This window comes from Nicotiana tabacum, chromosome 11 (genome assembly GCF_000715075.1).
Source record: "Nicotiana tabacum cultivar K326 chromosome 11, ASM71507v2, whole genome shotgun sequence".
Classification (NCBI taxonomy): Eukaryota; Viridiplantae; Streptophyta; class Magnoliopsida; order Solanales; family Solanaceae; genus Nicotiana; species Nicotiana tabacum.
In genome coordinates, this window is record NC_134090.1 from 122,244,620 (window position 1) to 122,257,982 (window position 13,363).

Sequence of the window (13,363 nt, forward strand, 5' to 3'; positions counted from 1 at the left end):
AGAGTCGCCAGAGCTGTCACACCTCCTTTTTACGCACCTGAGAGGGTGCAAGGGAGTTTTTCCAATTAAAGGACAATCGAAACGGGATTGGTTTATTTATTTCAGAGTCGCCACTTGGGAGATTTAGGGTGTCCCAAGTCACCAATTTTAATCCCGAATCGAGGAAAAGAATGACTCCATATTACAGTCTGCGTACCAGAAATCCGGATAAGGAATTCTGTTAACCCGGGAGAAGGTGTTAAGCATTCCCGGGTTCTGTGGTTCTAGCACGGTCGCTCAACTGTCATATTCGGCTTATTTATCTAATTTTTTAATACAATTATGAACCAATGTGCCAATTTTAACTTTTTACCACTTTATTATTATTATTTTTAAAAGAATGTGAACATCTCTTAAGACATGTCTTTGGACTGCGTCACATGAAATGCACCCACAATCCGAAACATATTTTATTTGATGTTTTGGGATTTGGATCTGGGTCGCATGAAATGCACACCCAAGTTTAAGAATGTAGATTATTAAACACGCGCCTAAAGAGACTATCGTGTTATTATTTTGGGAAGGCCACGAAATTCGCTAAGCGGCCCTCCTGAATTCTAAGTAAGTTTAAAACAAGTATTTACTGAGGGCCCCGCAATTTGCATTTTTTGTTTATCGAGGCTCATCTCATTTATTATTTTTAAAAAAAGAATTTGCAACGTCATGGAAATGCATCTCAGACCACGTCACAGTCAATGTACCCGTGATTAGAGACACATTTCGATTTCGTTGAGATTTGGATTTGGGTCACATAAATGTGCACCCGAGTTTAGGGAGATAACATTATTAAAGGTGCGCCTAAAGCAACTAGCGCATTATTATTTTTTTGGTAGGGCCGTGAAATTTGCTAAATGGCCCGTCCCGGAATCTAAGTATTTATTTCGATATATATATATCTATGAGGGCCCCGCAATTTGTCCCTTTTATTCGGCGAGGCTCGTCTCATTTTTATTTATTTATTATAGGGCAAACTTAAGACAACTAAGATTTTTTACCAATGAAGCCGTCCGAAATTAAACAAAAAAATACAACGATTCTAATAGGTAATAATATCCATGGTAAAAATGAAGAGCAACTCAACAAAGCCGATACACAAACAATGCATAAGAAATCCATATCATTTCATTCCATTTGAGCAAATATCACAAGTTTAGAAATGCGTATGCACCTGTTTGAAGCAAGAACGACAACCGACTGGACCGACAACTATCGGAAACCTCTCCAACAACGGAATGTTGAAACCTCGATGTTAAGCTCAACGTACCGGACCTCGACTGGACCGACGAACCGAAGACGACCTCGATGTCAAGCTCAAGTTTAGCTGCTGCTGGATTTTTCGACGCAGCAGGTTGGCTCGAGAAATGCAACAAAAGGGGGTCGTTGGATGCGAGGATGGAGCAGCTGTGAAGGGTGGTTTGGGCGGTGACGACGCAGCTACTGGTTTGTAGGGATTACGAGGGGTCATTTGGGCAGTGGTTAATACGGCTACTGGTTGCGGGTAACAATGGTGGTTCACGATGGGAAGGTGTCGACGGAGATTGCTGGTGTTTTAGGTGTTGGGGGGGGTGTGACTGGTTATGGTTGGAGGTGGAGAGGTCTGTTTGGTGGTGTCGATGGAGATTGGAGGAGAAGGAGTGGGGCTCGTAGGGTTTTGGGTGGTTTGTTGACGGTGGTGATGGAGGAGGCAGGAGCAGCTGCGGTGGTGTTGTTTATGGTGGTGGAAGGGTCTGTTTGGTGTAGGGTTTGGTTGTTTGACGGAGGCGGCGAGACGGAGAGGGGTCAGCTGGCCGGGACGGAGGGAATGGTGGTTTGTTAATGGTAATTTGCTAGGTTTTTCTCTTCTTCTTCTTTTTAAAATCCTCCTTCCAAATTCTTTTTGTCCGTGTATTTGATATGGTTTTGCCCAGGGAAATGAGCCCCACGCGTGGTGGGGTTCGAGACTTGTGTCCCCCACGCGTGGTGGGGTTCCCCATGTGTCGTGGACTCGGTTTATTATGGGCTAGGTCCGAAAATTAGGCCTAAAACCGGGTAGTTTGAACCCGAATATTATTCTTTTGCCCGGATCCGAGAATAAGAACACGACGTTGCTTAACTAGTCCTATGTAAGCAAAATAACTACCAAAAATAAGACTAATATTTAAACAAAACTATATCTTTTTTAAATATTTTTTCAAGATTTAAAATAGCTACAAAATATTAATAAAACTATTTTTTTGTAATTTTCGTTTTTATATAAAGATAAAATATAAAGTAATATTTTTTAATTTTTCAAAATTAAAATGACTATAAAACATTAATAGAACTATATTTTTTGGTAATTTTCGAAATTATATAAAGTACAAAATAAAGTACAATTTTTTTGTATTTTTTCAAGTTTATGAGAAATACATAAACTAAAATTTATATATATATTTTGTAATTTTTATTTTGCGAGGAAAATAAAGTAAAAATAGTCAGAGTAGCTATATTAGACCTAAATTAAATATTTAAGCTAAAAAATGTAAAAATTCCCGGGGAGGGTCAAAAATCAGGTGTCTACAATAGGGAGAATTTTTTATAACTTGGCTACATGCGTACAAGTGCTGCTGTATATTAAATAATAAATCTCATACCAAATTTCGTTTTTGGGAGTTTTGTTCTCATAACCAATGATTTAGCTATAATTGGAGGCATACAATTTCTGCTAAACCAACTTGGATTTAAACCAGTATTATTAAGATAAATCATCATAATTTATATTCTGGAATTGTGCTCTAATAATTTGAGCAAGCAATCTTGCAAAAACCAAACTGCAAGTTGATAACAAATGCACATGTGACCATAAAATAGATGCATCTATTAAAATCATATAATAGTAAATGGTCCACATGGCAGGTGACTGGACCGATATATATATCACCTTTTATTCCTTCCAGAAATCAAAGGATTCAATCCCAGCCTTTAACTGGTATATCATGAGAATAAGCAGCACAAGAGAATTCTTGAAGAATCTTCTATTCTTCAATATATGTCACTGTAATTCTTAATTAATTTTTCGCATCATAATTGAACCGAGATGGTCAACCGATCATGCCAATTAATATTTGTTTTAGTAAACCTCTAGTTTACTTGTGGCATATGATTCCAGCATCATGCTTATATTTGTTTAGTACAAATAGAAAGAAGATCGGGTAACTTTTCATATTTACCCGGTATGATTATAGAAATATGAAAATATTCAATCTTCCTTTCATTTATAGTCTCAATATGACAATCACTTTGACTTATATATTTGAAACTCAAAAAGTTTCTTTTGAGACTTTACAATATCAATGTCATGAATAAGCTTATTCATCCGGGTAGTAACAAATTAGTTTTTCCGGAGTTCTTAACAACTTTTGTACTATAAAATCATTTATCATACCATTCATATGGTAAATGTCTCCTTCACGGAGAAAATTATATCATAATAAATTGTCATGGTCAAAATCATCATAAGCAAAATCATTTCTTGCTTTAATTTTGTCTTTAATAACTTTTATAAGGCATGACAAAATAATATTTATCATATCATATGTACGCGACCGATTACATATTCATGTAACCACACAATAATATTTATTCTCTTTATTTTACTTAAACCTCCCTTAGAGGTGAGTTGTGTGATATTCATATAATCATGAATTGCATGTCTTTATTCATTGCTTTTATCACATATTGCCACATTTAACTTTAGGAATGAGTTTGCATTCTCAATGCTTATCACAAGTCACATTCTCTTCAAGGAATGGATCATAATAAGTGACGTGCTTTATTATTTTCATACCAATTTGATGGTAAGCATTGCCTTCACATTTTGAAGGACTATTTTGAGAACCCTTATTGTTCTCCTTTTATAATCATAGTGATGATTATTATTATTTTGATATTTGGAACGCCCACGTTCATTGTTCAACCACTTGTCTTCATTGAAACTTATTATGCACTGCTATCACATTCACTTCAAGAATGGAGCAAATAAAGTGGGACATTTTTCATGCCTTTTCATGAAAAATATATTATTTTTCTTTAGTCATCATTATATCATCAATATGGTACATTGGGACTCAAATCCAATGTCTTACCAATATAAAGGCATGTTAGGCCATAATAAATTGGGACTCAAACCCAACTCTTATCATTATGGAGCATCAGGACTTGATCCCGATGTCTTATCCCCAATCAATGACATAATAGGCTAAACAATATTGAGATTCATTCTCAAGCCTTAATTTCAATCACATGCCAAGAAAGTTATACACAACTAATTTGCAACTTAGCAAATCAAATTTGCTTTCTTAAATAAGTGTACAAATCTCAAATCAGCGTAAAGCTTTATTAATTATTTGTAGCATCTATATGAAATACAATTGTTTGTAGTCAGAATATTTCTTCTAAATTCTATTAGAGTTTAAAAGGATAATAAAATCATTGTCATAATATTTATTGAGTCTCTCTCAAAAATATTATTGTTTTCGGGGTATACCCTACCTATTGGATTTGATTTAACGCCATGACTTTCGTTCACTCAATTCAACCAAGCAATTAGTGAATAAATTTATCAAAAGTACACCATATAGGTAACAACATATACATAGTACTAATACATAAATTCAGCATTTATATTACCTGAAAAGTGACATTATAGGTAACAACTTACCAGTTGTAGCTTGTGCATCATTTATATAAAATACTTAAAAATGGTAAGTCAGTAGCAAGCATCAAGTAGGCCATGGATACTCAAAAATACTTCTTCTAGTAGTCATACTAATCATTGTTTGCTTTCAAATGATACGACCATAAATTATGAAGTATACTTTCTCAATAGCTTTTGAAGTAACTAATCAACCTAGATAAAGATGTGAAGTATTTCTTGTTTTCTTCAAGATGACTTATGCTTTTAATCAGTATGACCAATTTTATTTTATTTTTTATTCCTTTTTTTGGTACTATATGCAAGTGTAAAAATCCAAAAGAAAAAAAAATATTCATCCAAGTAAAAGAAAATGTTAAAAGCGGCAGGACAGATTGAAGATAGTTAACACATAAATATGAATAAGACAATTTATATAAAATATCCTTGGTTACCATGACATGCATCATATCAACAATTAACTGCTACTATGATTTTAACATATAGAACTTCGAAAATTTTATTCCATTCATGTGATATAAAAGATGTAATATTAATATGTGCTTATGCAATACAGGTGTAGTACGAAGTTGTGTGCATATGAGATTTTAAAGGAATGACAAGTATAAGATAATCATACCTTCTTACATTTCATTACTTACCATATGTAGTTTCTCTTTACATTTAACCATGTGATGATATGTATGGCTTCAAATTGTAATCTTTCTGGATGTAGTATATATATATATATACAATTGGTTAGAGACTCGTGCTGATAACGTGTTATGAAATAAAAGCAATTTAGTAAAACATGAACAAGAAATAGAGATAGAGAGAAATGAAGAAATTTTCTTCTTAAATTGTGTGTATTTTCCTATCTATTACAAAACCTTTATATAGACATGAAAAGTGAAGAAAATATGTCAAGGAATATGTCATTGAACATAGAAAATATGTCATTGAATATGTCATTAACCATTTGAGAGAAAGATCATGGAGGAAGAGTAGACATCCACCATATTTTGATTTTTATCGTAACAAAGGGGATAATATATAGATTTTCGCAAAAATAAAATATGTACTTGGTAATTCGGTCTTTGTTGAAGGGAGTACTTATGTTTTTCCATAGTAGTTATTGTAAATTACTACTCATCAAACTTGTTTTGCCCCACTTTCCTCAGAAAAGTCACTTTTGATATTTTAAAGAAACTTGTTTTCCCCGAGAATTTATTGACAAACATACCTTTAATGGTGTCTCATGTTCTCTATGATTCGTTTCATCTTAATATTTTAATATGAGAATTTTGTTTTTAGATTATAGGAGCATTAAAGTTTGATATTTATGTAACAAATATAAATCCAAATAATATTAGTTTTCTTATTTCACAATTTAATGTGCCAAAATGAATTGAGATGATTGAAACAATTGCAAAAAAGTGTAATTTTTAATTAGAAACACAAAATTAACATAAAAATATAATAACATAAAACTTTCTCTCTTTTGTTCCTCTTAGTGTCCAGCTTTTATCTAGTAGTTATTGTTTTGCTTTTCATCTATATTCCTGTGATGTGATGCTGTTATTTCTTTCTAAAGTTTTTACGGATAAAATTAATATATTAGCTCTTTTTATTTTACTGAGCCTAGGGTCTATCAGAAACCACCTCTCTACCGATAGGGATAAGATCTGCGTACATACGGCCCACCCAAGTGACTTGTTGTTGTTGTTGTTGTAATAACATACCTAAAACTTTCTCGAGATAACCAGCTGAAGTGACTACCGTTGGTACAGTCAAATTGACAAAGCAATGCCATAGCCGCCAACTGTATCAGCCTAACGTTGGCGGGTAAGTGACGTTCGTAACCACTACGCAAAACAAGCGCTCCAAGTCTTAGCAGTAAAGTGTCCAAGTACAAAATCAAGTGGTTAGGAGCTAATATCCGTACCCTATTCACAAGTTTAGTAGCCAATAATTACTACTCCTTTTTGCCTTATTCCGTATCTTTGTCATCTCCTATTTCAGTTTAATTATTACTCTACAACCATAGAGCTGCTTTTTAGAGAGAAAGCAACAAGAGATTCTCTTTTCTTGATTTGTGAAATTGTGGGCATATTCCTTATCCTTATGATCTGAGCCACTTGTTCTTTGTGGTTTTGGCCAAAGATCAGGTAAAGTGGACTAGTTGACTTTAGCAATTTGCCAAACTTTTTTAAGATCTTGATACTTTTAGTTGAAGTATTTGCTTGTTTGTGAAGTCGGACACCTCAAACATTGATTCTTGGTGTTCTTGTGAAGAGTAGTGCCCCCTTTCCAGGTAACTGAGTATAGTAATAATAGTATTAGAGTTCTAGTTATTTGAGCATCTTTCTTTGCCTAGATATTACTCTCACCAAAAATTTAGTCTTTTTTCCTTTTCTCTTAGGTGTTGTTGCTGTTCTGAGATGATTTGGAATCAAATGGACTAATGCTTTTCCATCCCCGGTAAAGTAGCTGCACTAAACCTTTGAGGGGCTACTTACCTAGGCAAGTTCATGCCTTCTTTTGGACTTGTCTTAGGATTTAACTGTCAGTTAGCTGAAGAATCTTGAAAGTTACCGTTAACTGTTTTATTGTTTGGGTTAAATAGTTATTTGGATATTGATCAAATAATTCTTTTATGTTCAAGGACACAAGATTGAACTTCCATAATGTTTGAGGTTTATTAGTCTATGATGATATTCTTGTTTTCTTAGGGATTCTTGCTATTTTGGATAACAAGAAAGAATTAAGCTTGAATTATGGACAATGGCAGTGAACTTTCATCATCTTGGAGTTTTGCTTCATCCTCTTATGAATCAGACAGGGACTGTATCCACGACGAACCAGGGACACGTCTTGATCTGCTGAGCCTGAGTAAGCTAAGTGGTAATCTCGAAAAGCTCGTGCTTAATGCTGAATATGACTATAGTGATGCAGAGATAGTTGTTGATGGAATCACTGTCGGTGTTAATCGCTGTATTCTTGCTGCACGAAGTCAGTTTTTCCATAAAAAATTTAAGGACAATGAGAATTCTGTGAAGGAAGGAAAACCTAAGTATTTACTGAAGGACTTGTTGCCTGGTGGCTCAATTGGTTATGAAGCATTTATGGTCTTCTTAAATTATTTGTATACTGGAAAGCTTAAGCCTCCTCCTCCGGAAGTTTCAACTTGCGTTGATATCACTTGTACTCATGATGCTTGCCGCCCTGCCATTAATTATGCTGTGGAACTCATGTATGCTTTTGCCACTTTCCAAATTAAAGAACTTGTCATGGCTGTTCAGGTAAGCATAGCTATCTCTTAAATCTATATGCGTAATAAATGTATTGTGCACTGAATTTGTTCTTAGACTCATAGAATTATACTTGGGACACTTGTTGTTCTAAAGGGAAAAATGTGGTCAGCATACCTGAAAATGCTTTACTAAGACACCATGTTTCAGCTTGTTCTTTGGTTGGTGCCTAGATGATATAAGCTGAACTGACGCGAAGGAATGTGTCTTTGTTTTGCCAAGTGAAGCAGCTTTATAAATAAACATATCACTTCAACAAAATAAATGGAAACCATCACCTTTGAATAACTAGAAGTTTACGGCTTCATCTATTATTCAATATTGAATCAAAATTTGGGCTGCTCACCTTATGGGATTTTACTGGGTCGTTGTTGTCGTCGTTGTTGTTGTTGTTGTCTGCTAAGTCATTTATTCAATACTGCATCATAAGTCAGATTTACTCGCTCTGAGCGTCCATTTATAGACAGATGAATATGCTGACACATTATGATGTGAAAATTCTATATATGACAGTTAATAAAGTATAAGTTTACGCATGTCAGCTTAGTGATTTGGATAGAAACAGAAGTATTCTTCAAGTATAGTTACTGTTATATATATTCATAAAAAGCTGCAGCAGATTTAGTCCAAAAGGCTGAGTGAAGCATGGCAATTTTAAGTAATTGGACATTTGATTATCATCCTGACTGGACCTGCCCAGCACTCTGTCAACTATATGTGCGATTGGAACTCAGTGGCGGAACCACCTTGTAGGGTAGGGGTGTCATGGCACCGGCAAGGTTGGCAAATTTTATATATACATATGTTGAAGTTTTCTTGAACAACATTAAATATTCTAATCCTTCCACACGTAGTCTCAAACTAGACAAAGGTGTCATGCTGTAAAGCCTTTTAGAAAGCTTTTCTTGTGTGTAAGGCTCAAGTTCGAAACTTGGGGACTTGTCGTTTATCTAGTTCCGCATTTACTTATGGGATGTAATTGTGTAATTTACCTATTGAAAATGTCTTTTTTTCTTATTCTGATTGGTGTAATTCCTCTATTGAAAATGTTATTTTACTTGTGCAAGTTTATTTTTTATAGAGAGAGTGTGATTCTCTAAATGAAAAATGTTATTAATCTACATGTGCAAGTTTATTTTCAATATATAGGAAAAGATGTAATTACCCTAGCGGAAATACTGTTTTCACTTGTGTTGTTAATAATAGAGGTGTGATTCCTTGTTGAAAACGTTGATTCCATTTTTTTCTTGATATAAGAGATGTAATGTTCATATTTGCAAATCAAAAACCTATTAAGTTGACCCAACTACTCTCGAAGGAGATTGAACGGAACTGAATACACATTCCACACAAAAACTATAGTCAATATAAGATGTACATTAAAGGAAATGTGGCACCCGCCACCTTCGAATCCTGGATCTGCCTCTGGAACTTGAGAGTAATAACCATGCATTAATTTGAAGGAGCTAGGTTATTGAACTCATACCAGTTGAAAAGAAAGCAGAGCACCTTTTCATGAGATTTGTGTTGCATCTAACTATGTTATGTTTTCTATTGCATTATACAAGTTCTGATTGGGATTTTTGCATGTGCAGCGGCATCTTGTCAATCTGGTTGATGAGGCTACAGTGGATGATGTAATTCCTATACTTTTAGTGGCCTTCCACTGCTCACTGGACCTACTTTTAGAGCGCTGCGTGCAGAAGGTGGAACGATCTGACTTGGATATTTTTACACTTGAGAAAGAACTTCCTTCCAAAGTTTTGACAGATATAAAGGCACGCCGCCTTAAGTCCCAAATAGTGATTGAACAAGACACAATGGAAGGTGGTTCCCTACACGAGAAGAGAATTAGGAAGATTCTCAAGGCTCTAGAGTCCGATGACATTGAATTGCTGAAGTTACTCCTGGGAGAGTCTAATGTCACTTTAAATGATGCTTGTGCTCTTCATTATGCAGCTGCCTATTGTAACTCTAAGGTTGTAAATGAGGTACTCAAGATGGGTATAGCTGATGTCAATCTTCGTAACTCCCGAGGATATACGGTCCTTCATGTTGGTGCTAGACGTATGGAACCATCAATAATAATGAGTTTACTTGACAAAGGAGCATCTGCCTTAGATACGACACTGGATGGACTTACAGCATTATCCATCTGTTTGAGGGTGACTCGGCTAAAGGATTATAATGAGACAGCAAAAGAGGGAGAGATAACTAATAAAGACCGATTATGCATTGATGTTTTGGAGAGAGAGATGAATAGGAATCCAATGATTGGAAACATATCTACATCATCATCTGTGGTGGCTGATGATTTACTCGCGATGTTGCTGCTCTTAGAAAATCGAGGTGCCTTAGTTAACTCTAATAAAAATTCTATGTTCACATCTTCAGCGTGTTAGTCAGGATTCGTTTTAGCTAGAACCATTTCAGCCCTCCTTTATTATTGATATAAAGCTTTTCCAACATGAAATACTTCTTTTCATCAAGTAATATAGTTCATTCCTCCTTTGGCAACATCCCCCCAAAGAAAAGAACACTAAGAAAAGAAACAGAAGAGAAAGAAAAGCAAAAAGAAGGTATGTAAAGAAACAGAAGAGAAAGAAAATCTTCAGATGGTGCCCTGTTTGAAACTTCTTTCATGCAAAATGTCATTTAGGGCTCTTTTCTTTCGTCGTAAGTTTAAGCCTTGATCACATTAGACACATGTCTTCAAGTTTATTCTGTACATTTAAGAGAACCGTTATCAAATTATTACGATTTCCATTTATCTGTTTATTCCAGCTATCCGTTTCATCAATGTTCAGTGCGAAGTAATAGTGTTTATAGCTATCAAAATCCATCACTAGATGATTAACTAAGAGAAAATCAAGTACCAGCGCACAAGTGCTGGTACTGTAGCATACGTGCCTTGTCATATATTAGCTATCTTGTATTGCAATTTGATGTGAATTTATACTATTCTTTTACTTCCTTAGTAATCTCAAGAATATGCAAGATGAAAAGTATTTTGCTACTATCCTCTAAAATATGTATTTGATAGAATAGTTTCGGGATATTGTAGATTTAATAGCTAAGTTTCTTTTGGCTTTCCCTCCCAAGTAATATTGAATATGCATCTTCAAATGAAACAAGTTAAAGTAAGTTTATGCATGGATGGTCACTTGGTATTGCCGCAAATTGTTCGCATGACTATTTTCCTTAGCCCTGATAGTTAGATAGGTGCAGTTCATAACTCTTCCCTCAAGAAGCTAATTTTAAGTAGCAGCTTTCATTTTAGCCAGAAAGGAGTCACATTTCCTTTTTCTTTGCTCATTTCTAGTTTTCCTTTGTTGATACTTCCCTTGTTTTATACTTCATATTTAAGTTCCAGATATCAAGATAAACCTCACACTAAACAATGATGGGGTTTATATCATATAGATGCGAAAAACATGTTTGATGGTGTTCATACTTTGCACTCTTATGTCCCTGCATTTATGTTCTTGATCCGTGTCCGAGTGTTGCCTAACTAGTGTTTTGTTGCAGTGGCAATGGCACGCATGATGTTTCCCATAGAAGCCAAGCTAGCCATGGATATAGCACATGTTGAGTCGACCTCGGAGTTTACTGGCCTTTCAGAAATAAATGACTTATGTGGAGATCTGACAGGGGTTGTTTTGAATGGATTTCCACCTGAAAATGTAAAAGGACTCCAAGAGCGACTGGCAGCCCTGCAGAAAACAGGTAATTGCGAGGACCTTAATTAGAGGAGGAAGAATTCCTAAAACTTAAGATGGAACAAATTTTAATTCCTTATGTTTGTCATTAAGCCTTTGAATATGTTCTTTCATGTCCATAATATGTGAAAACCTTTGTTTCTGTCTTTCTAGGTTTCACTAAATTATACAAGTGTAGGCTAGCCTATTTTGTTTATGCTATTTGCTTTATAAAAAAAGTTCTAAAACTTATAATTAAATTTCCCTTTCCGCTTATAGGAGATCAAGGAGGGGAACCTTTGCGCAACTGGTAAAATTGCTGTCATGTGACCAGGAGGTCATGGGTGCGAGCCGTGGAAACAGCCTCTTGCAGATATGCAGGGTAAGGCTGCGTACAATAGACCCTTATGGTCCGGTCGGCCCTTCCCCGGACCCCGCGCATAGCGGGAGCTTAGAGCATTGTGCTGCCCTTTTACTTATAGGAGATCAAGAAATTAAAGCAATTTCATAGATATGGCCTTTTATTCCTTTCTCCGTTTATTTAGGCTTCAAAAGGCAAAAGCTCAACTGTATGCAGGCATATGTATCTGTTTGAATCTATTGAAATGTGTTTATCAATATTTCTTCCAGTAGGCTTGATAAATGAATGTCACTAAGGCTCGATAAGTTCTTTCTCAATGCTGCCTTTTTTTCCAAAAATGTGACAGTGGATACAGGTCGACGTTTTTTCCCTAATTGCTCGGACATTCTGGACAAAATGCTAAATCCATTGACGCTGGAAAGTGGCACACCTGAGGAACAAAGATCGAAGAAGATGCGTTACGAACAACTTAAGGATGATTTCGAGAAGGCATTCAACAAAGACAAAGCTGAAAATCACTGGGCAGGCTTCAAAACATCTTCCACCACATCTTCTCCTAAGAGTAATAAGAGAAAAAAGATTAGAAAAAAGTAGGAAGCTCTTCATGTTTTGGTTATTATTTTTGGCAGCTTGTTTTGTATAGTAAGTCCTAGTGAACATGCATCATCTGTCAGCCATTAGAGGCTACCATGTTGTAAAAAGGTTTAATCTCGAACATTTGAGATAAAAAGAATGGGTTTGGGAGGGGGTAGGGGGGGGGGTAGAAAAGAATGGTAGGAGTAGGAATGGTCTTTTGTTGCACTTTTTTGTCCTAACTTCTGAATTGATGAATGTTAGCCATGTTGGAGTTAGAAAATCTAACAAGGAGTTTAAAAAATACAAGAATTCCACGCTTGAGATTCAATAATCCATGCCTATACAAAAAGCCTTTTTTTTTGTGATATGTGTAGAATAATATTCAGGCAAAGCGAATTCAATTGAACCATCTCGGACCATATAGCTCCGCTCTCTAATTGTTAGTGGAGCTAAATTACAAGGCCTCTCTACAGCATTATCCTCCTCTTGCATTCTCCTTAACAAGATTATCCCTGTGTTCCCATCTTCAGTTTGATATTGCTTTCATAATTTTGTTGGGCAAGTTTTTAGGCATATATTAAGCAAAATTGAGTTTATGGTTGTTAATTAATATGCAGATGATGTTGAAGTTTGGCAAATTTGTCCCACATCGGTGTGCTCTTGAATTTTGCGGAGATTTTCCCCCTATAAAAGAAGGCCTAATGTTTAGAATTTAAACACACCTCTC

At 35.4% G+C, this 13,363-nt stretch overlaps 1 protein-coding gene across 9 annotated transcripts; it reads left to right on the top strand.

The window, feature by feature from the left end:
- The first annotated feature begins 6,463 nt into the window (after window positions 1-6,463).
- Window positions 6,464-12,964, top strand: LOC107830455 (BTB/POZ domain and ankyrin repeat-containing protein NPR1). 9 transcript variants are annotated; one of them, XM_016658009.2, is made up of 7 exons: window positions 6,472-6,858; window positions 6,946-7,004; window positions 7,092-7,213; window positions 7,423-7,992; window positions 9,597-10,350; window positions 11,530-11,727; window positions 12,407-12,964. In XM_016658009.2, exons 4-7 carry the CDS (start codon window positions 7,468-7,470, stop codon window positions 12,652-12,654), a joined length of 1,725 nt encoding a protein of 574 aa, XP_016513495.1. In that variant the 5' UTR covers window positions 6,472-6,858; window positions 6,946-7,004; window positions 7,092-7,213; window positions 7,423-7,467; the 3' UTR covers window positions 12,655-12,964. The 9 variants fall into 9 exon arrangements, with proteins under 9 accessions (XP_016513491.1, XP_016513502.1, XP_016513495.1 ...); XM_075225445.1 differs by having other exon boundaries at window positions 7,092-7,171; XM_016658007.2 differs by having other exon boundaries at window positions 7,113-7,213.
- The last annotated feature ends 399 nt before the right edge of the window (window positions 12,965-13,363 follow it).

Bases quoted from the DNA above. Each gene is read 5' to 3' on its own strand.
- LOC107830455 (XM_016658005.2), top strand. From the start codon at position 7,468: ATGGACAATGGCAGTGAACTTTCATCATCTTGGAGTTTTGCTTCATCC. The intron at 7,993-9,596 runs GTAAGCATAGCT...TTGCATGTGCAG, and splicing joins AACTTGTCATGGCTGTTCAG to CGGCATCTTGTCAATCTGGT. The intron at 11,728-12,406 runs GTAATTGCGAGG...AAAATGTGACAG, and splicing joins GGCAGCCCTGCAGAAAACAG to TGGATACAGGTCGACGTTTT.